The sequence below is a fragment of the Danio rerio genome, chromosome 10 (genome assembly GCF_052040795.2).
Source record: "Danio rerio strain M-AB ecotype USA chromosome 10, GRCz13ab, whole genome shotgun sequence".
Classification (NCBI taxonomy): Eukaryota; Metazoa; Chordata; class Actinopteri; order Cypriniformes; family Danionidae; genus Danio; species Danio rerio.
Window position 1 is genome coordinate 25,332,074 of NC_141030.1, and position 12,833 is coordinate 25,344,906.

Consider the following 12,833-nt stretch of genomic DNA (forward strand, 5'->3'; position numbering starts at 1 on the left):
AAATGTACTGACATCTGTGACAGGGTAAAGCAACTTTCAGCACCGTGGACAGCACCATGTGTGCTTTTGTTTAAAATCCACAACTTTCCTCCAATAGAAAGGCACTTTTTTAACCCCACCCCTCTCTCATTGTCACACATTCCCACACAGTCTTGTTGCTCTCAAATGCGGTAATGTTAAATCAGAAACGTTTAGGCTCATATCATTTGTGAGGTCTTTTTATGTCTGTATTATGCATAAATTAAAAACAGAAAGCAGTCTATTAGCTACTAATAAAGAAATGGAGAGTAAAGAGCTTTTTCAGAAAACTTTGGACTTGACAGCAGTTTGGATGGTTCTTCATGCTTTGTGTTTTGCAACACATGCTTCGGAACTTTTATATTCCACAGCGGAGGAATCTAAACCAGGAACTATTGTTGGACACTTGACTAAAGATTTAGGAATGGATATACATATGATAGTTTTAAGACAGATGCGCATAATCTCGGAATCTAATGATAAATATTTTAACGTGGACCTGACATCTGGAGCTTTGGTGATCAAGGAAACAATGGACAGGGAGATTTTGTGTGGAGGACGTTTACATTGTCACATTCGGATCCAGATTTCTCTTCAAAATCCGTTGGAAATGCACAGCGTTTCGATTGAAATTGTGGATGTTAACGACAACGCGCCACAGTTCCAAAGCCAAAATACTTCTTTGGAAGTTTCAGAAGCGGCAGCTCCCGGCACGTCGTTCCGCCTAGAAAGTGCGCATGACCCGGACGTGGGAGTGAATTCACTGCGCGCTTATTATCTCAGTCAAAACGACTGTTTCATTCTAAAAATAGATACAAAAAGTGATGGCAGCAAAATCCCAATTTTAGTCCTAAACAAGCCTCTTGACAGAGAAAAGATGAGTGAATACCGATTAATTTTAACTGCAGTTGATGGTGGCAGTGCAGAGAAATCCGGCAATAGTGCTGTTTTTATAAATATTCTTGATGTCAACGACAATGCTCCACACTTTCTTAATCCTACTAAAAGAGTCACTCTTTTAGAAAATTCTCCGCATGGAACATTAGTCACACTTCTTAACGCCTCTGATGCCGATCATGGTCAAAATGGTGAGATATCTTACACTTTTGACAAATACACACCTGACAGTGTTCTAAAACTGTTCAGTGTGGATTCGGTGACAGGCGAAATTAGAGTTACGGGACTGATCGATCACGAGCTGGCGAAGGTGCATGACGTCACGGTCCTAGCAAGGGACAAAGGAATGCCCCCGATGGAGGGCTCGTGCAACATCAAAATCGAGATTATAGACGTGAACGATAACACACCTGAAATTAGCATTAACATGGTTTCTTCTGTAATATCTGAAGATGTGACTTTAGGCACTGTCATTGCACTTATTAAAGTTAAAGATGAAGACACAGGCAAAAATGGCGAAGTGAACCTGCACATTCCTTATGGGTTGCCTTTCAAGATCAGTTCGCCATATAAGGGCCTTTTCACTTTAATGGCCGATGGCCTTCTGGACAGAGAAGCTGTGGCTGAATACACCATCACTGTGACCGCCACAGACTCTGGTTCCCCGCCTCGCTCCTCACAGAAATCTTTTGTGCTGTGTCTTTCAGATGTTAATGATAACCCCCCAATCTTTTCACAGCCTTCCTACTCTGTGGACATAGCTGAAAACAATGCCCCAAATGCTCCCCTTCTGTCCGTGTCTGCCTCAGACCCAGATGTGGGTGAAAATTCCACCATTTCATTCTCAATTTTAGAGAGTGAGGCTCTTGGTTTGTCTGTTTCTTCATACGTATATATAAACCCAAATAGTGGGCAAATTTATGCTATCAGAAAGTTTGATTATGAACATCTGAATGCGTTTCAATTTGTAGTGCAGGTTCAGGATAGAGGAACTCCATCTCAAAGCTCCAATGCCACTGTGCACGTGTTTATTAAGGATCAGAATGATCATCCTCCTATCCTTATTTACCCTGCACCCACATCCGATGGGACTCTGCATTTTTTTATACCTAGAACTGCCAGTATCGGACACCTAGTAAATCGTATTACGTTTGTAGATGGTGATAGTGGTCACAATGCCTGGTTATTCTACAGCATCTTGGGGCCTGATGCTGAAATGTTTCACATAGATGCACATACTGGAGAGCTGCGTACTGCACAAAAACTTTCAGAAGAGGACAGCAAATCTGTCTTTAGCCTTAATGTGATTGTAAAGGATAACGGAAGGCCTTCTCGTTCTGCTAGTGTGGCAGTTAACATCACCCTGGCTGAAAAATCCTCAGACGTTTCTTCTGAACGCAGGAGCCTCACCTCCAAAACACCAACTGGATCTAACCTCACACTGTACCTTATAATCACATTATCTTTCATTATTGCGTTCTCTTTCCTGGCTATCATTGCTATAGCAGTACGCTGGCTCAGCCATCATGGTTATATGATCTGCCTCATGCAAAAACTTGGTTTTAAACACACACCTCGTGCGCACCAACATAATGACCTTCATCTGCAACTAAACACTGATGGTCCTATTAGATTCATGGAGGTCGTGGGGGCCACTCAGGATTTCCACAAACACGCGTATACTCCTGGTTTGTCCACCATCTCCAGTAGGAGTGATTTTGTGTTTGTTAAGGCCCCAGAGAGCACTCTAAGCATGCGACTGTCAAAAAGACTCTTTGCTCACTCACTTATGAAGGTGAGAGTTTCTGAAAATATTATAGGCTCCCGTTTTAACGTTTGGGGTTGGTATGATTTTTTAAAGCATTTAAAATATATATATATATTTTTTTTTTTCATTCATGTTCAACTGAAATTTATTTCTGTAATGCAAAGCTTAATTTTTAGCAGCTATTATTCCAGCGTTAAGTGGCACATAATCCTTCAGAAAATCACTTTAACAAATATTTGAAAACTCAGGATTCTTTGATAAATAAAAAGCTCAAAAGAATAAAATTTTTATCAAAATCATAAATTCATTTACAATCAAATCTGAACAGTTGAATGCATTCTTTATGAAGAATTACTATCATTCTGCCTTTTACTGTTCCCAAACATTTCATGCATAGTGTGAACCATCCCTTACAAACTATATTGCATCTCTAAAAACACACGACTCAAGGTTCATGTGGATGTGCTCTAAATTTACATAATTTCTCAAAAACATTTCTAGTAAAATGGAAACCATGCTGTAGGTGTCTGTTAAGTACTACTGACACAATCACTATGACTCAGTTTTTGGACTAAGCACTCTGTAATGCCAAGTGGATTAGGAATCAGGCCATGGTCTATTTCCAGGTCTATGACACAGCAGAGGATTCAAACAAGAGAGTGTAAAAAAAAAACGTGAAAAGTATCTGCTCAGGGGTTCGTTTCCGAAATCCACTGTTAGCCAACTAAGATCTCAAGTGTCATTGTAACAAACATAGGCTAGTGTAACATGTAACATCACATTTGTTGATTTGGCCTTTTCTAAATCCATCGTTCCAATGAACATTCACAAACTGTGTGGCAAACTTGTACGTTTCCAACTACACCTCTAGAACTGTAGTTAGAAGCATAGTTCCTGGCAGTGTTCTATTCACAGTTATTCCCCCTATGCCCTATTTAATTTTGATTAATGTTATCTCTCTTAAGTGTAATTTGCTTTCAAAGTATTTTTACAGTTCAGTTTTAGCAATCTTCATATTGACAATCACGCTCCCTTCCCATTGCACTTTGAAAACATTTATGCCATTTTGAACGCAGCCATGGCTCATTACAAAAGCTATAGGTTACCTATTATTTAAAAGCGGAATTTACTTCACGTCTACAAAGCTTGTGAAAACAGAAATATATAGCATATTAATGCTTTCAATTTATAGTAAGTTATTTATTAAGAGATGTATTTGTACTGTAGGCCTATAAGACATCGGCCTGTTTTAAGAACATTTCTGAAGTGGTTTGAATGTGTCAAACTGTAAAAGTAGACTTACAAATAAATAAACACTAACCTACTTAATAATAATAATAATAATAATAATAATAATAATAATAATAATAATAATAATAATAACAACAACAACAATAATAAATTAATAATATTAACAATAATAATAATTATTATTAAGTAGGTTATTGTTTATTTTCTTAATAAATGGCCTTCTGTAAATTACAACCATAAGCCTACCGATTTATATGATTTATATATGAGATTAGAGTGTTAGCTAAGTGGTTTTTATATTTTAGGACAGAACATGACCTATTCTCAATAATATTTGTAAAGGAAACACTGGCCATATATGTGCTGTTTACATATATTTCAATTAATATGGAAAGCGAGTGCATGTTTTTATCAAAACTAATATTTGATTTTTTTAAAATGTGTGTGCGTGTAAAACAATATAATTTGCACAAAAAAGTATGGGTTTTTTCTCTAAAGAAGTTGTTACTCCACTCTGTTTAGAGCATCATTAAGGACATTTTATGTTATAACTGGCGTGGTTCAAACGATGGATCTGCGACAAAGCAGCTACGGTTTTGAGGAGCTCACCTCTAGATCGTTCTTTTCCCCAACGATGCATGGTGCTATGATAGTTCAGCCATTAGTTATGTCATTGTTTGGGAAACACACCCCAGGTTGGGTGAAGCTGCTTTTTGCTGTTGTTATCTTTTACAAATTTGAAGGAAGAAGTTTTGTGCATGTTATGCATTTCCAAATATAAATTGTCTTTTAGAGAATTATTATGGTGCAACATAACTGAAAGCTCTCTAGCAACAAAATGGCTCAACTCAGTGTGGAAGGATGCAGTGAAGTTGTGTTGTATGCTAAAGAAAAATAGAGGAAACAATTGAAAAGTTGGTGAAAAAAACATTAGGCATAACACCCTCACAGGTAAGCTCATATTTAGCTTGATACACACTTGTGTGCATTCTTCTCATGTACATGCACTCACGTGTGACAGCAACATGATCAAAGTATCAATAATTCACACACACTCGTCTCAACTGATTTTCTACCCTATGTTCTTCCCTCTACTCCCCTTAACTTATTCATTTTGCACCAGTAAACAGTCCTGAGGGAAAGAAGAGGATCAAATTATACTCTGATGTCAATAACAGCAATTTGTGTTTCAGAACTTCAATTTTCTATGACGGGAAGGAGGAACCTCTGCTTCAGAATGGAATACTAGTGCATATTAATCTCCCTGCCAATCAGCAATACTGACAAAACGTTTTTCTTCTTATTTTCAGCAAAAGCCACCTAATACTGACTGGCGATTTCCCCCAAACCAGAGGCCTGGACCCAGCGGGTGAGTGTGACATTCAATTACATGTCTTGCAAAACCTATAAATACATTTGAGATTATACACATGGTATTACGTTCCCTCTTTTGTAATAATTTTCATGCAATCTGTCTGATTGGAATTTTTGTAAAATGATTGCATAATGATGGATCAAAATCAGAGATTATACCTAAATTATATGATTGCCTAGCTATTTAGTGGTTGAAAAGAAAGGAAAATAATATGAATTAAAATGCAAATTTTCCTTCGTTTAGTGTTTTCATTAATGTATTTCAGGGATCATACACATTTTTACTACAAAAATTCCATGATTTTTCCAAGACTTTCAAGTAAATTTTCATGACCTAACGTTTTATGCATGTCTAAAACCTCTCGTAAAACATGCAACAATCTATTTAGTTTCAATGTATATCTATGTAAAATTGATTTAGATAATGCTTTACCGCACTAATAATGTGAGAGTATGTGATTGGCCAAGGACAGAAAAGAAGTAAAGACAACTAACCTATATTCAGACTTTTCCATGTCTGAATATAGGTTATTTTCATGACTTTTCCAAAAGTTTGAAGGTTTTTCTGTTTTTCTGAAACTTTTCCAGGCCTGGAAAATGCCATGTCAAAATTCCATGACTTTTCCAGGTTTTCCATGACTGTATGAATCCAGGTATTTAGTCTGTTATAGATAAAAAAATAATACTTTTAACAAAAATCAACAAATACCAAACTATTTGGGTTAAAATCTTAAAGTTTACTTATTTGTAAGTGTTTTCATCTCTACATATAATCTAAATTATTTTTAGGTATATTTTCAAATATATAGTATTTTAAATTTTATAATCCTGAATAATAATAATAATAATAATTTAAAAAATAATGCAATTGCAATAATATATGTAATTGCATTAAATATTAATGCAAGGAAAACAATATGAGGGAAATCAAACAAAGTAAATTCTGCAAAAAAAAAGTATACAATGGGGGACTAAAAGGAGTGTGCAAAAAAAATCTTAAGAAAATCCTGCAATGAAAATTATTTAAAAGAAATCATGCAAAACATCCTCCAGCAAGTATATTAAGGCAGCACTAATCAGATAAAACCATCCAAAGGTTAACCAGCTACCTGCAAATGTCATTGTATCCACCTATTTTTAATGCACAAGCTGGTGCCTTACATTTCCAGTAATTTTACTTGTACAAACACTGTTATGCTATTAAATATTGCCAACTGCTATTTGTTATCATATTATTGTAATGTATACTCATATTTTTTAATTTTTTTTTTTTTACTTGGTGTGAATACACTCACCGGTCACTTTATTAGGTACACTTTACTAGGACCCCTTTTGCCTTCAGAATTGCCTCAATCCTTCATGGCATATATTCAACATACTGGAAATTTGATTGAGTTCTGGTGACTGTGGAGGCTATTTGAGTAGAGTGAACTCATTGTCATGTTCAAGAAAACAGTCTGAGATAATTCGCGCTTTATGACATGGCGTGTTATCCTGCTGAAAGTAGCCATCAGAAAATCAGCAAAAATACTTAGGTAGGCTGTGGTGTTGATAAGATGCTCAATTGGTACTAATGGGCCCAAAGTGGGCCTAGAAAATATCTCCCACACCAATACACTACCACCACTATTCTAAACCATTGAGTGGACAGGTGTACCAAATAAAGTGGCCGGTGAGTGTACAATTTTACACCAATAAAAAAACTAAATAATTCCAAGTGTGTATTTTCATAATCATAAATACAATCGCTTATTGTATAAAAACGTTTTTACTCACTTTGTTAATCTACAATACATTTACTATACATTGTCTATAGTGGCTGATGAGTCAGAAGTCTCACTCATTTAAAAAACACTTACTTACTCGCTGCAAAATAAGGTTTGACCTCAGAGGAAACCCATCCATGTGCTCTGGTCAGTCTGGTCTTGTCCTCAGTGGACGCAGGGTTATTGAGTGACAGCTGCATGCTCCTGTGCTTATGTTTCAGCCAACACAGGTTCCACACCCTGCAGCAGAGATGGACTCCATACGAGAAGTCCAGGTAGAGTGAAGGCGAAGTGAAGGCTAGTGTGTGGTAGCGTTTGGCTTCACCTGGCGTAGCCTTCTAGTGGAATGTTGTGTTTAGGTCGTTCAGATTATGTGTCCCGCAGCTTCCAGCGACATGCTGTCCAGTCTGTTCCTACACATATAAATGTGAACACAAATTACATGCAGTTCAGTTCATTTAAGGATAAGGCTTTTGGATGTATGTGTATCGCTGATAGCTGTTCGTTGCATCTTGCTCTGCGGGTTGTTGTTGCACTGTGTTTACCTGTGCTTAGTAAACTTGTTTGATTTATTTTGGCTTTGTAGAGCCAAGTCTGTGAAGTCTGTCCCCAAAGAGTAGAGACATATTTCTGTCCTCATGTATGGACTCCACAATCAATCTGTTTGTGTGGGCAGAGAGAGCATTTGTTTTCTTTAAAGCTATTTATTGATGTCATTTTGAAAACTGAGCAGCCTATAATAATCAAAACATACTTAAAGGAATATTTTACCCAAAAAATAAATGATGATATTATCATTTACTCTGCCTCATATTGCTTCAAAACTATATAACTCACTTTCCTTTATGAAAAACAAAAAGAAGTAGTTTCACTCAGCATTAGACTTCACTGAATTCCTATGTATGAACTGATTTTTACACAGAGCTGGTAAATTTCTTACTGCAGATTGTATATAGTCTGCTGTTCTTACACTGATCCCATTAATTTGTCATTCATTGATATCATAAAATACCATTCATGCTAGCTAAACTGGAATAGAAATCATTTTCACTCAAAATGGCATGAATTATTAGTCACTTGTCAATACATTTCACAATTAATTAAAAAGAAGCAGTCAGTAGCACTGCTAAAAAAAAACACTATTTAAATCTTGATATAAAAGGACTGAAATAGGGATTTATAATAAAATATACTCTAGTGACCTGTTTTATTTACAAAAAATATAGAACTCTTTTTACCATAGTGTGATGACATATTTCAAAGTTCCTATTATATTTTCTTGATTTTCTTGAATATAATGTGCATGTATACCACTGCACAATATTTTGTGTTTAAATTTCCTAGCATTAAATAAAAGAAATACTGCTGCATGACAGTTTCTAATACAGCATTTGATGAATTAACAGCAAATTTGGCATTATTTTTTTTATTTAAAGTCAATAACATATATATTTTTACATGCTATTAGGGCAAACACAAAAAATATATATATTGTAGTTTCTGTTCACCACAACAGAAGTTTTCGTGAAAAGGGTCTATATTCAATTTAGTGCAATTGAAAAACATGTCTGGATCAACATGAGGGTCAGTAAATGACATTTGTCATTTTTGGGTGAACTGTCCCTTTAAATAAAGCTTCTTGTGATTTGATCAAAGGGTAAAGTGCAGATGTATGTGCATGTCTCATGATGGAATCAGACAGAACAACTCTGTTCTACTCGTCTGTCCGTTTACATCATGCTTACCTCTAGTCTCCATTTTCTGACTGCACTGCACTGTCCTGCCCTGTGCCACAAAATGGCTGTCTCAGCTAATAAACTGGGTTTATGCTAGCAAACTTGGTGGCTGCTGTATTTCTATGTGTGTGCTGGTAAAAGGTAAAATGAAATAAGGAAGCGCCATGAATATGTTTGAGCACACATGGAGTCACTAACCCTGTTTTCTGTCATCTAGGGCTGGAGCACGTCCTGAAGAGGCAGGTGCCGGTGCTGGTGTGATAGCAGGAACAGGACCATGGCCCAACCCCCCTACTGAGGCTGAACAGCTCCAGGCTATGATGGCAGCAGCAAACGGTGAGTCTCAATCTCTTCTAAAAAAATGCATTAGAAAAAGAGAACTAGCCTTTAAACTAAAACCTAGCTTTTAAGAAGAAAAAAAAGCATAAAATATTCATTACAATCTTCACCACAAACATTATTTTGGTTTATCAGCTTTAAAAGCTTTGCTTTAAATGGCCAAGATAATCTAGCGGGTTGAGCTAATTAAGCAACCCGTTGGGGGCAAATCAGCCCACCGGCATGCAAAACATGCTGTGTATTTGATACATTAGTCCTTAAGGTCAGATTCTAGTAACTATTATATAAGAAAAGAGAAAGATGGAGTGAAAAAAGAAAGAGAGAGAGAGAGAGAGAGAGAAGCTACTAGGATACAATGAGTTTCACTATTTATTGACTGTTATAGTCAAACTAATTGAGTGTTAAGAGACAAAAGAACCTTTCTCTCTCTCTCAACAACTGCAGTCAGAATGATAACACTGCACTGTTCTTCTCTGACTAGATGCACTTCATCTTTTTCAGAAACAGAATCTCAAGAGTTTTATCCATATGTTCATTTATGCTAGATGAAGCCGAGCTAGAATTGTATAGATCGGTTTAATTTTAAGTAAAGTAATATATATATATATATATATATATATATATATATATATATATATATATATATATATATATATATATATATATATATATATATATATTATAGTTGAGGAACACCTTGAGGAACACTTAAAGTATTTTCAGTTACACAACAAAAAGTATTAAGAATCTTCAGAACCTTTTTTTTTCTTTACAATATATTGTTCAATGAATGATATGTTGATGTTTCCTCATGGTAAAATTGCTGGCATTAACATACATTTTTAATACTGAGATGCTTTAAATTATGTCACAGTGGAAAAAAAGTCAATTGGAACACAAATTGTCACGTAAATAGTATACTTTCCTGAAAGGAATAGTTTATTCAAAATTGGAAATTGACCATATTACTCACCCTTCAAATGATTTCAAACATTTTTGAGTTTCTTTCTTCTGATAGAAGTTGTTCTGAAGAATGTTGGTAAATGCTTTGGAAATGAATGGCTACATGTTTCTAACATTCTTCAAAATATCTTCTTTGTGTTCAACAGAAGAAAGAAACACACACAGGTTTGAAACAAGTGGACGGTGAGTAAACATGACAGAATTTTCAGTTTTAGGTGAACTATTTCATTAGTGTGATCTAAATGCAGTGTTTTATTGCATAATTTATTTAAACAACTGTTTTAACTGCAACTAAATTAAATAAAATTAATATTGTATATATATTTTACATTCATTAATTCACATTGTTAAAACTACAGTCTAGTACCTACCATGTGCTTTAGAATTAATCAATACACACAAAAAACAGCACAACATATTTCTAACAGCAATCAACAACACTATTAAAAAAATGTGCAGAATAATTTTTCCATCGTTACAATGTATAGATGTTAAAAGTTAACATACATTTATTACACATACAGCTTGTTTCATTGTGAATTTGTACAGACACAGATTTAGGCTGTGAGGAATAACTGATCTGCATTATTGCTGTAAAAGGACAATTTCACAGTGCATTTTACAAAAACATTTCATTGAGCTCTTTTTGTATACATATGTATTCTGTTCCTCACAGTGCTGCTGAGTATGTGATGTGTGTCGATGTTACGCCATACATAATGCATGGGGGAAGGGCAGGCAGAAGCAGGTCACTGAGGAAGCTGCAATGCGGCTCCTGAGTGACTGAATTATGAGCTCTGTGCCGAACCAACCCATATATAACCTTCCCCATCTCTCTCTCTCTCTCTCTCTCTCTTTCTCTCTCTCTCTCTCTCTCTCTCTGTTTTCTATGCTCCTTCTATTTATTCTTTCTCTCTTTCTTTCTTTCTTTCTTTCTTTCTGTCATCCTACCGTTGCTCTCAGAAGCAAGTGAAGCCACTGCGACTCTTGGCCCTCGCTACAATCTACAGTATGGCCCGGATTACCGTCAGAACGTCTACATCCCAGGCAGCACTGCCACCCTTACAGCCAACCCTCAGCAACAGGTTCTCCAGCAGGCCCTTCCTCCACCACAGGCCCTTACACCTACCGAAGTCCCCAAAGCGGCTCAAACACCAGCCAGTAAGAAGAAACCCACAAAGAAAGACAAGAAGTAAGACCTGTGGAAGAGCTGAAGAAACATGTTGCCGGGAATCTAAACATCTATCCTCTCAAACCATGTTGGGTTTGGATGAAGATTTAAAAAGAAAAAAGTGAATAGTATTACTTGTTTTAGCGTTAACATGAGACAATAAGCAACCAAACAAGAGGAAATGTGTTCAGATTCCCGAAGCCCTTTCTCTGACAGATATCTCTGTCTTGTAAATAGCATACTAAAACAAGAAGAAACACATTTCTTCTTTTTATTTTTTCCCTCAAATGTCACGTTTTAGGTTTTTGTGTTCTTTTCAAAGCAAAGTAGATGCTTATTGTGGATACAAAATGAAATGCTGTTAGGCTTTTTAACATGATGTGCCACAACTCTCACCTTAACTGAAGAAAGGAGTATTGAGCTGAACTATGCATTGCAAAGGAGATACAAAAGGTGAACATATATATAAAGTGTTTTCAAGGTGAGATAATACATGTATATTTGCGTAAAAAAATCTGACGGTGAGACACTGGATTGTCGGCATGGTGTTTAAAAATAGATTCAGTCTTCTCATTAACTTCTTAATAGCCAGTTAAGCAGAGCTGAATGTTAGGTTAATGACGTTTGACTATTCTTTGTTATTATTTCCTGTTGCCGTGCTAAAGAATCCTCTGGAAATGAAGTAATGTAAACAGTGTTTTTTTGATGCTGAGAAAAGATAATCACAGCCTTTGTAAGGTCAATGATTTGGGTCAAAGGAAGAAGATCTAAAGAAGGAAACAGCAGAAATGTGCTTGAATGGATCTTAGATGGAAGGATTTCATGTCTGTTCATCTGCACCTACCACCACTATCGTGTATATAAAATGTGTAACCTGTCTGTACAAACATTAGAGCCACAAGGGCTGGCTGTTACAGGAATGTTTCAGTATTTTTTACAAAAAAAAAGCAACAAAAAAAGACACTAGAAAAAAAAAGATCCAGTGTAGTGTTTTAGGAATAAAAGCTTCAAGTCCATTGACTAACCAAACTGTACATACTACGAAACTTCTGATGACACGCAATCGTAGCTTAAGGCTTGTGGAGTATGTGCATATTTTTGTGTTTTCCCCCTCTTGATTACACTTTACTTTCCTCTTCTCCAATCACCTAAACCTTTGAAAGATAACAGACAATACTTATACTGTCTTTGCTATAGAGTAACACCCTTTCCCATCTTACTGTACTTTTCTGTGCTTGTAATTCCAATCAGTCCTTAATGATACTGGAATGCCACTCCTGTCTGTTTGACTTTGAATATCTATCTATCTATCTATATATATAAATGTCTGTCTGCTGCTTGGCTACTTTTTCTGTATTTGACTGTGATTCCTTTAAAGAAACGCTTAGCACCTCATGTTACTCTTTTTATTTTATAATCTACTATTTATATCGCTGTTTGATTTATGTTTTACTTTATTATTGGAACACTTACATTTGAAATAAAATTTTGTCAGAACTCACAGTCATGGCTGAGGTGTATTTTTCTTTTAACTGCTTGGTTTGTAGACA

The 12,833-nt window shown here is 35.8% G+C and overlaps 32 protein-coding genes, 1 non-coding gene and 1 pseudogene across 76 annotated transcripts in view; 33 read left to right on the top strand and 1 right to left on the bottom strand.

Annotated features, from left to right (window-relative positions):
- pcdh1g1 (protocadherin 1 gamma 1) overlaps positions 1-12,783 on the top strand; it is a 152,400-nt gene extending 139,617 nt beyond the window's left edge. The window contains exons 2-4 of the mRNA NM_001020804.4: positions 5,245-5,303; positions 9,028-9,146; positions 11,079-12,783. Of these exons, the coding sequence (NP_001018640.4) occupies positions 5,245-5,303; positions 9,028-9,146; positions 11,079-11,308 (408 nt within the window). The 3' untranslated portion in view covers positions 11,309-12,783. The remainder of the gene's footprint in view (positions 1-5,244; positions 5,304-9,027; positions 9,147-11,078) is intronic.
- The window catches only part of pcdh1g2 (protocadherin 1 gamma 2), a 146,558-nt gene extending 133,775 nt beyond the window's left edge, over positions 1-12,783 (top strand). Inside the window, exons 2-4 of the mRNA NM_001023578.4 lie at positions 5,245-5,303; positions 9,028-9,146; positions 11,079-12,783. Coding sequence (NP_001018872.4) covers positions 5,245-5,303; positions 9,028-9,146; positions 11,079-11,308 — 408 coding nt within the window. The 3' untranslated portion in view covers positions 11,309-12,783. The remainder of the gene's footprint in view (positions 1-5,244; positions 5,304-9,027; positions 9,147-11,078) is intronic.
- Positions 1-12,783, top strand: part of pcdh1g3 (protocadherin 1 gamma 3) — a 142,753-nt gene extending 129,970 nt beyond the window's left edge. The window contains exons 2-4 of the mRNA NM_001023577.4: positions 5,245-5,303; positions 9,028-9,146; positions 11,079-12,783. Of these exons, the coding sequence (NP_001018871.4) occupies positions 5,245-5,303; positions 9,028-9,146; positions 11,079-11,308 (408 nt within the window). The 3' untranslated portion in view covers positions 11,309-12,783. The remainder of the gene's footprint in view (positions 1-5,244; positions 5,304-9,027; positions 9,147-11,078) is intronic.
- pcdh1g4 (protocadherin 1 gamma 4) overlaps positions 1-12,783 on the top strand; it is a 134,672-nt gene extending 121,889 nt beyond the window's left edge. Inside the window, exons 2-4 of the mRNA NM_001020805.2 lie at positions 5,245-5,303; positions 9,028-9,146; positions 11,079-12,783. Of these exons, the coding sequence (NP_001018641.2) occupies positions 5,245-5,303; positions 9,028-9,146; positions 11,079-11,308 (408 nt within the window). The 3' untranslated portion in view covers positions 11,309-12,783. The remainder of the gene's footprint in view (positions 1-5,244; positions 5,304-9,027; positions 9,147-11,078) is intronic.
- Positions 1-12,783, top strand: part of pcdh1g5 (protocadherin 1 gamma 5) — a 131,517-nt gene extending 118,734 nt beyond the window's left edge. The window contains exons 2-4 of the mRNA NM_001012658.4: positions 5,245-5,303; positions 9,028-9,146; positions 11,079-12,783. Of these exons, the coding sequence (NP_001012676.4) occupies positions 5,245-5,303; positions 9,028-9,146; positions 11,079-11,308 (408 nt within the window). The 3' untranslated portion in view covers positions 11,309-12,783. The remainder of the gene's footprint in view (positions 1-5,244; positions 5,304-9,027; positions 9,147-11,078) is intronic.
- Positions 1-12,783, top strand: part of pcdh1g6 (protocadherin 1 gamma 6) — a 128,334-nt gene extending 115,551 nt beyond the window's left edge. The window contains exons 2-4 of the mRNA NM_001024106.2: positions 5,245-5,303; positions 9,028-9,146; positions 11,079-12,783. Coding sequence (NP_001019277.2) covers positions 5,245-5,303; positions 9,028-9,146; positions 11,079-11,308 — 408 coding nt within the window. The 3' untranslated portion in view covers positions 11,309-12,783. The remainder of the gene's footprint in view (positions 1-5,244; positions 5,304-9,027; positions 9,147-11,078) is intronic.
- The window catches only part of pcdh1g7 (protocadherin 1 gamma 7), a 124,388-nt gene extending 111,605 nt beyond the window's left edge, over positions 1-12,783 (top strand). The window contains exons 2-4 of the mRNA NM_001024107.2: positions 5,245-5,303; positions 9,028-9,146; positions 11,079-12,783. Of these exons, the coding sequence (NP_001019278.2) occupies positions 5,245-5,303; positions 9,028-9,146; positions 11,079-11,308 (408 nt within the window). The 3' untranslated portion in view covers positions 11,309-12,783. The remainder of the gene's footprint in view (positions 1-5,244; positions 5,304-9,027; positions 9,147-11,078) is intronic.
- pcdh1g8 (protocadherin 1 gamma 8) overlaps positions 1-12,783 on the top strand; it is a 120,975-nt gene extending 108,192 nt beyond the window's left edge. The window contains exons 2-4 of the mRNA NM_001024108.2: positions 5,245-5,303; positions 9,028-9,146; positions 11,079-12,783. Of these exons, the coding sequence (NP_001019279.2) occupies positions 5,245-5,303; positions 9,028-9,146; positions 11,079-11,308 (408 nt within the window). The 3' untranslated portion in view covers positions 11,309-12,783. The remainder of the gene's footprint in view (positions 1-5,244; positions 5,304-9,027; positions 9,147-11,078) is intronic.
- The window catches only part of pcdh1g9 (protocadherin 1 gamma 9), a 117,345-nt gene extending 104,562 nt beyond the window's left edge, over positions 1-12,783 (top strand). The window contains exons 2-4 of the mRNA NM_001443966.1: positions 5,245-5,303; positions 9,028-9,146; positions 11,079-12,783. Of these exons, the coding sequence (NP_001430895.1) occupies positions 5,245-5,303; positions 9,028-9,146; positions 11,079-11,308 (408 nt within the window). The 3' untranslated portion in view covers positions 11,309-12,783. The remainder of the gene's footprint in view (positions 1-5,244; positions 5,304-9,027; positions 9,147-11,078) is intronic.
- pcdh1g10 (protocadherin 1 gamma 10) overlaps positions 1-12,783 on the top strand; it is a 113,904-nt gene extending 101,121 nt beyond the window's left edge. The window contains exons 2-4 of the mRNA NM_001024110.2: positions 5,245-5,303; positions 9,028-9,146; positions 11,079-12,783. Coding sequence (NP_001019281.2) covers positions 5,245-5,303; positions 9,028-9,146; positions 11,079-11,308 — 408 coding nt within the window. The 3' untranslated portion in view covers positions 11,309-12,783. The remainder of the gene's footprint in view (positions 1-5,244; positions 5,304-9,027; positions 9,147-11,078) is intronic.
- pcdh1g11 (protocadherin 1 gamma 11) overlaps positions 1-12,783 on the top strand; it is a 110,534-nt pseudogene extending 97,751 nt beyond the window's left edge. The window contains exons 3-5 of the transcript NR_201342.1: positions 5,245-5,303; positions 9,028-9,146; positions 11,079-12,783. The product of NR_201342.1 is annotated as a protocadherin 1 gamma 11 (transcript). The remainder of the gene's footprint in view (positions 1-5,244; positions 5,304-9,027; positions 9,147-11,078) is intronic.
- pcdh1g12 (protocadherin 1 gamma 12) overlaps positions 1-12,783 on the top strand; it is a 100,526-nt gene extending 87,743 nt beyond the window's left edge. Inside the window, exons 2-4 of the mRNA NM_001020778.5 lie at positions 5,245-5,303; positions 9,028-9,146; positions 11,079-12,783. Coding sequence (NP_001018614.5) covers positions 5,245-5,303; positions 9,028-9,146; positions 11,079-11,308 — 408 coding nt within the window. The 3' untranslated portion in view covers positions 11,309-12,783. The remainder of the gene's footprint in view (positions 1-5,244; positions 5,304-9,027; positions 9,147-11,078) is intronic.
- The window catches only part of pcdh1g13 (protocadherin 1 gamma 13), a 96,976-nt gene extending 84,193 nt beyond the window's left edge, over positions 1-12,783 (top strand). The window contains exons 2-4 of the mRNA NM_001024112.2: positions 5,245-5,303; positions 9,028-9,146; positions 11,079-12,783. Of these exons, the coding sequence (NP_001019283.2) occupies positions 5,245-5,303; positions 9,028-9,146; positions 11,079-11,308 (408 nt within the window). The 3' untranslated portion in view covers positions 11,309-12,783. The remainder of the gene's footprint in view (positions 1-5,244; positions 5,304-9,027; positions 9,147-11,078) is intronic.
- Positions 1-12,783, top strand: part of pcdh1g14 (protocadherin 1 gamma 14) — a 93,635-nt gene extending 80,852 nt beyond the window's left edge. Inside the window, exons 2-4 of the mRNA NM_001024113.2 lie at positions 5,245-5,303; positions 9,028-9,146; positions 11,079-12,783. Coding sequence (NP_001019284.2) covers positions 5,245-5,303; positions 9,028-9,146; positions 11,079-11,308 — 408 coding nt within the window. The 3' untranslated portion in view covers positions 11,309-12,783. The remainder of the gene's footprint in view (positions 1-5,244; positions 5,304-9,027; positions 9,147-11,078) is intronic.
- The window catches only part of pcdh1g15 (protocadherin 1 gamma 15), an 89,933-nt gene extending 77,150 nt beyond the window's left edge, over positions 1-12,783 (top strand). The window contains exons 2-4 of the mRNA NM_001024114.2: positions 5,245-5,303; positions 9,028-9,146; positions 11,079-12,783. Coding sequence (NP_001019285.2) covers positions 5,245-5,303; positions 9,028-9,146; positions 11,079-11,308 — 408 coding nt within the window. The 3' untranslated portion in view covers positions 11,309-12,783. The remainder of the gene's footprint in view (positions 1-5,244; positions 5,304-9,027; positions 9,147-11,078) is intronic.
- pcdh1g16 (protocadherin 1 gamma 16) overlaps positions 1-12,783 on the top strand; it is an 86,209-nt gene extending 73,426 nt beyond the window's left edge. Inside the window, exons 2-4 of the mRNA NM_001024115.2 lie at positions 5,245-5,303; positions 9,028-9,146; positions 11,079-12,783. Of these exons, the coding sequence (NP_001019286.2) occupies positions 5,245-5,303; positions 9,028-9,146; positions 11,079-11,308 (408 nt within the window). The 3' untranslated portion in view covers positions 11,309-12,783. The remainder of the gene's footprint in view (positions 1-5,244; positions 5,304-9,027; positions 9,147-11,078) is intronic.
- The window catches only part of pcdh1g17 (protocadherin 1 gamma 17), an 82,501-nt gene extending 69,718 nt beyond the window's left edge, over positions 1-12,783 (top strand). Inside the window, exons 2-4 of the mRNA NM_001024116.2 lie at positions 5,245-5,303; positions 9,028-9,146; positions 11,079-12,783. Of these exons, the coding sequence (NP_001019287.2) occupies positions 5,245-5,303; positions 9,028-9,146; positions 11,079-11,308 (408 nt within the window). The 3' untranslated portion in view covers positions 11,309-12,783. The remainder of the gene's footprint in view (positions 1-5,244; positions 5,304-9,027; positions 9,147-11,078) is intronic.
- The window catches only part of pcdh1g18 (protocadherin 1 gamma 18), a 78,975-nt gene extending 66,192 nt beyond the window's left edge, over positions 1-12,783 (top strand). The window contains exons 2-4 of the mRNA NM_001024117.4: positions 5,245-5,303; positions 9,028-9,146; positions 11,079-12,783. Of these exons, the coding sequence (NP_001019288.4) occupies positions 5,245-5,303; positions 9,028-9,146; positions 11,079-11,308 (408 nt within the window). The 3' untranslated portion in view covers positions 11,309-12,783. The remainder of the gene's footprint in view (positions 1-5,244; positions 5,304-9,027; positions 9,147-11,078) is intronic.
- The window catches only part of pcdh1g19 (protocadherin 1 gamma 19), a 70,346-nt gene extending 57,563 nt beyond the window's left edge, over positions 1-12,783 (top strand). Inside the window, exons 2-4 of the mRNA NM_001024118.2 lie at positions 5,245-5,303; positions 9,028-9,146; positions 11,079-12,783. Coding sequence (NP_001019289.2) covers positions 5,245-5,303; positions 9,028-9,146; positions 11,079-11,308 — 408 coding nt within the window. The 3' untranslated portion in view covers positions 11,309-12,783. The remainder of the gene's footprint in view (positions 1-5,244; positions 5,304-9,027; positions 9,147-11,078) is intronic.
- The window catches only part of pcdh1g20 (protocadherin 1 gamma 20), a 62,965-nt gene extending 50,182 nt beyond the window's left edge, over positions 1-12,783 (top strand). Inside the window, exons 2-4 of the mRNA NM_001024119.2 lie at positions 5,245-5,303; positions 9,028-9,146; positions 11,079-12,783. Of these exons, the coding sequence (NP_001019290.2) occupies positions 5,245-5,303; positions 9,028-9,146; positions 11,079-11,308 (408 nt within the window). The 3' untranslated portion in view covers positions 11,309-12,783. The remainder of the gene's footprint in view (positions 1-5,244; positions 5,304-9,027; positions 9,147-11,078) is intronic.
- pcdh1g21 (protocadherin 1 gamma 21) overlaps positions 1-12,783 on the top strand; it is a 52,863-nt gene extending 40,080 nt beyond the window's left edge. The window contains 3 exon segments of the mRNA NM_001024120.2: positions 5,245-5,303; positions 9,028-9,146; positions 11,079-12,783. Of these exon segments, the coding sequence (NP_001019291.2) occupies positions 5,245-5,303; positions 9,028-9,146; positions 11,079-11,308 (408 nt within the window). The 3' untranslated portion in view covers positions 11,309-12,783.
- pcdh1g22 (protocadherin 1 gamma 22) overlaps positions 1-12,783 on the top strand; it is a 46,130-nt gene extending 33,347 nt beyond the window's left edge. The window contains exons 2-4 of the mRNA NM_212658.3: positions 5,245-5,303; positions 9,028-9,146; positions 11,079-12,783. Coding sequence (NP_997823.3) covers positions 5,245-5,303; positions 9,028-9,146; positions 11,079-11,308 — 408 coding nt within the window. The 3' untranslated portion in view covers positions 11,309-12,783. The remainder of the gene's footprint in view (positions 1-5,244; positions 5,304-9,027; positions 9,147-11,078) is intronic.
- Positions 1-12,783, top strand: part of pcdh1g23 (protocadherin 1 gamma 23) — a 42,956-nt gene extending 30,173 nt beyond the window's left edge. Inside the window, exons 2-4 of the mRNA NM_001245062.1 lie at positions 5,245-5,303; positions 9,028-9,146; positions 11,079-12,783. Of these exons, the coding sequence (NP_001231991.1) occupies positions 5,245-5,303; positions 9,028-9,146; positions 11,079-11,308 (408 nt within the window). The 3' untranslated portion in view covers positions 11,309-12,783. The remainder of the gene's footprint in view (positions 1-5,244; positions 5,304-9,027; positions 9,147-11,078) is intronic.
- Positions 1-12,783, top strand: part of pcdh1g24 (protocadherin 1 gamma 24) — a 39,807-nt gene extending 27,024 nt beyond the window's left edge. The window contains exons 2-4 of the mRNA NM_001024122.2: positions 5,245-5,303; positions 9,028-9,146; positions 11,079-12,783. Of these exons, the coding sequence (NP_001019293.2) occupies positions 5,245-5,303; positions 9,028-9,146; positions 11,079-11,308 (408 nt within the window). The 3' untranslated portion in view covers positions 11,309-12,783. The remainder of the gene's footprint in view (positions 1-5,244; positions 5,304-9,027; positions 9,147-11,078) is intronic.
- pcdh1g25 (protocadherin 1 gamma 25) overlaps positions 1-12,783 on the top strand; it is a 36,687-nt gene extending 23,904 nt beyond the window's left edge. Inside the window, exons 2-4 of the mRNA NM_001024123.2 lie at positions 5,245-5,303; positions 9,028-9,146; positions 11,079-12,783. Of these exons, the coding sequence (NP_001019294.2) occupies positions 5,245-5,303; positions 9,028-9,146; positions 11,079-11,308 (408 nt within the window). The 3' untranslated portion in view covers positions 11,309-12,783. The remainder of the gene's footprint in view (positions 1-5,244; positions 5,304-9,027; positions 9,147-11,078) is intronic.
- pcdh1g26 (protocadherin 1 gamma 26) overlaps positions 1-12,783 on the top strand; it is a 33,382-nt gene extending 20,599 nt beyond the window's left edge. Inside the window, exons 2-4 of the mRNA NM_001024124.4 lie at positions 5,245-5,303; positions 9,028-9,146; positions 11,079-12,783. Coding sequence (NP_001019295.4) covers positions 5,245-5,303; positions 9,028-9,146; positions 11,079-11,308 — 408 coding nt within the window. The 3' untranslated portion in view covers positions 11,309-12,783. The remainder of the gene's footprint in view (positions 1-5,244; positions 5,304-9,027; positions 9,147-11,078) is intronic.
- Positions 1-12,783, top strand: part of pcdh1g27 (protocadherin 1 gamma 27) — a 30,093-nt gene extending 17,310 nt beyond the window's left edge. The window contains exons 2-4 of the mRNA NM_001012656.5: positions 5,245-5,303; positions 9,028-9,146; positions 11,079-12,783. Of these exons, the coding sequence (NP_001012674.5) occupies positions 5,245-5,303; positions 9,028-9,146; positions 11,079-11,308 (408 nt within the window). The 3' untranslated portion in view covers positions 11,309-12,783. The remainder of the gene's footprint in view (positions 1-5,244; positions 5,304-9,027; positions 9,147-11,078) is intronic.
- pcdh1g28 (protocadherin 1 gamma 28) overlaps positions 1-12,783 on the top strand; it is a 26,399-nt gene extending 13,616 nt beyond the window's left edge. The window contains exons 2-4 of the mRNA NM_001012657.5: positions 5,245-5,303; positions 9,028-9,146; positions 11,079-12,783. Coding sequence (NP_001012675.5) covers positions 5,245-5,303; positions 9,028-9,146; positions 11,079-11,308 — 408 coding nt within the window. The 3' untranslated portion in view covers positions 11,309-12,783. The remainder of the gene's footprint in view (positions 1-5,244; positions 5,304-9,027; positions 9,147-11,078) is intronic.
- The window catches only part of pcdh1g29 (protocadherin 1 gamma 29), a 22,788-nt gene extending 10,005 nt beyond the window's left edge, over positions 1-12,783 (top strand). Inside the window, exons 2-4 of the mRNA NM_001024125.4 lie at positions 5,245-5,303; positions 9,028-9,146; positions 11,079-12,783. Coding sequence (NP_001019296.4) covers positions 5,245-5,303; positions 9,028-9,146; positions 11,079-11,308 — 408 coding nt within the window. The 3' untranslated portion in view covers positions 11,309-12,783. The remainder of the gene's footprint in view (positions 1-5,244; positions 5,304-9,027; positions 9,147-11,078) is intronic.
- The window catches only part of pcdh1g30 (protocadherin 1 gamma 30), a 19,045-nt gene extending 6,262 nt beyond the window's left edge, over positions 1-12,783 (top strand). Inside the window, exons 2-4 of the mRNA NM_001024126.3 lie at positions 5,245-5,303; positions 9,028-9,146; positions 11,079-12,783. Coding sequence (NP_001019297.3) covers positions 5,245-5,303; positions 9,028-9,146; positions 11,079-11,308 — 408 coding nt within the window. The 3' untranslated portion in view covers positions 11,309-12,783. The remainder of the gene's footprint in view (positions 1-5,244; positions 5,304-9,027; positions 9,147-11,078) is intronic.
- pcdh1g31 (protocadherin 1 gamma 31) overlaps positions 1-12,783 on the top strand; it is a 15,274-nt gene extending 2,491 nt beyond the window's left edge. Inside the window, exons 2-4 of the mRNA NM_001024127.4 lie at positions 5,245-5,303; positions 9,028-9,146; positions 11,079-12,783. Coding sequence (NP_001019298.4) covers positions 5,245-5,303; positions 9,028-9,146; positions 11,079-11,308 — 408 coding nt within the window. The 3' untranslated portion in view covers positions 11,309-12,783. The remainder of the gene's footprint in view (positions 1-5,244; positions 5,304-9,027; positions 9,147-11,078) is intronic.
- fbxw11b (F-box and WD repeat domain containing 11b) overlaps positions 1-12,833 on the top strand; it is a 649,789-nt gene that overhangs the window by 350,081 nt on the left and 286,875 nt on the right. The window lies entirely within an intron of this gene.
- The window catches only part of LOC141376356 (uncharacterized), a 273,156-nt gene that overhangs the window by 239,683 nt on the left and 20,640 nt on the right, over positions 1-12,833 (bottom strand). For 19 of the 43 annotated variants that reach the window (XR_015501052.1, XR_015501078.1, XR_015501058.1 and 16 more), the window contains 2 exons: positions 9,009-9,163; positions 7,172-7,487 (listed from right to left, as the gene is read on the bottom strand). This is a non-coding gene — a transcript (uncharacterized LOC141376356). Of the gene's footprint in view, positions 1-4,543; positions 4,819-6,582; positions 6,599-6,998; positions 7,488-7,619; positions 7,735-9,008; positions 9,164-12,833 lie in introns of those variants that run through there. The other 24 variants (XR_015501075.1, XR_015501081.1, XR_015501059.1 and 21 more) reach the window with 8 other exon arrangements.
- On the top strand, positions 233-12,783 carry pcdh1g32 (protocadherin 1 gamma 32). The gene is made up of 4 exons (NM_001024128.5): positions 233-2,710; positions 5,245-5,303; positions 9,028-9,146; positions 11,079-12,783. The coding sequence occupies exons 1-4, from the start codon at positions 233-235 to the stop codon at positions 11,306-11,308; spliced, it is 2,886 nt and encodes a 961-aa protein (NP_001019299.4). The 3' UTR covers positions 11,309-12,783.

Excerpts from the sequence above, each read along its gene's own strand:
- pcdh1g32 (NM_001024128.5), top strand. The coding sequence starts at position 233 with ATGCATAAATTAAAAACAGAAAGCAGTCTATTAGCTACTAATAAAGAA. Across the intron at positions 2,711-5,244 it reads TTGCTCACTCACTTATGAAG|CAAAAGCCACCTAATACTGA; the intron begins GTGAGAGTTTCT and ends TCTTATTTTCAG. Across the intron at positions 5,304-9,027 it reads CAGAGGCCTGGACCCAGCGG|GGCTGGAGCACGTCCTGAAG; the intron begins GTGAGTGTGACA and ends TCTGTCATCTAG.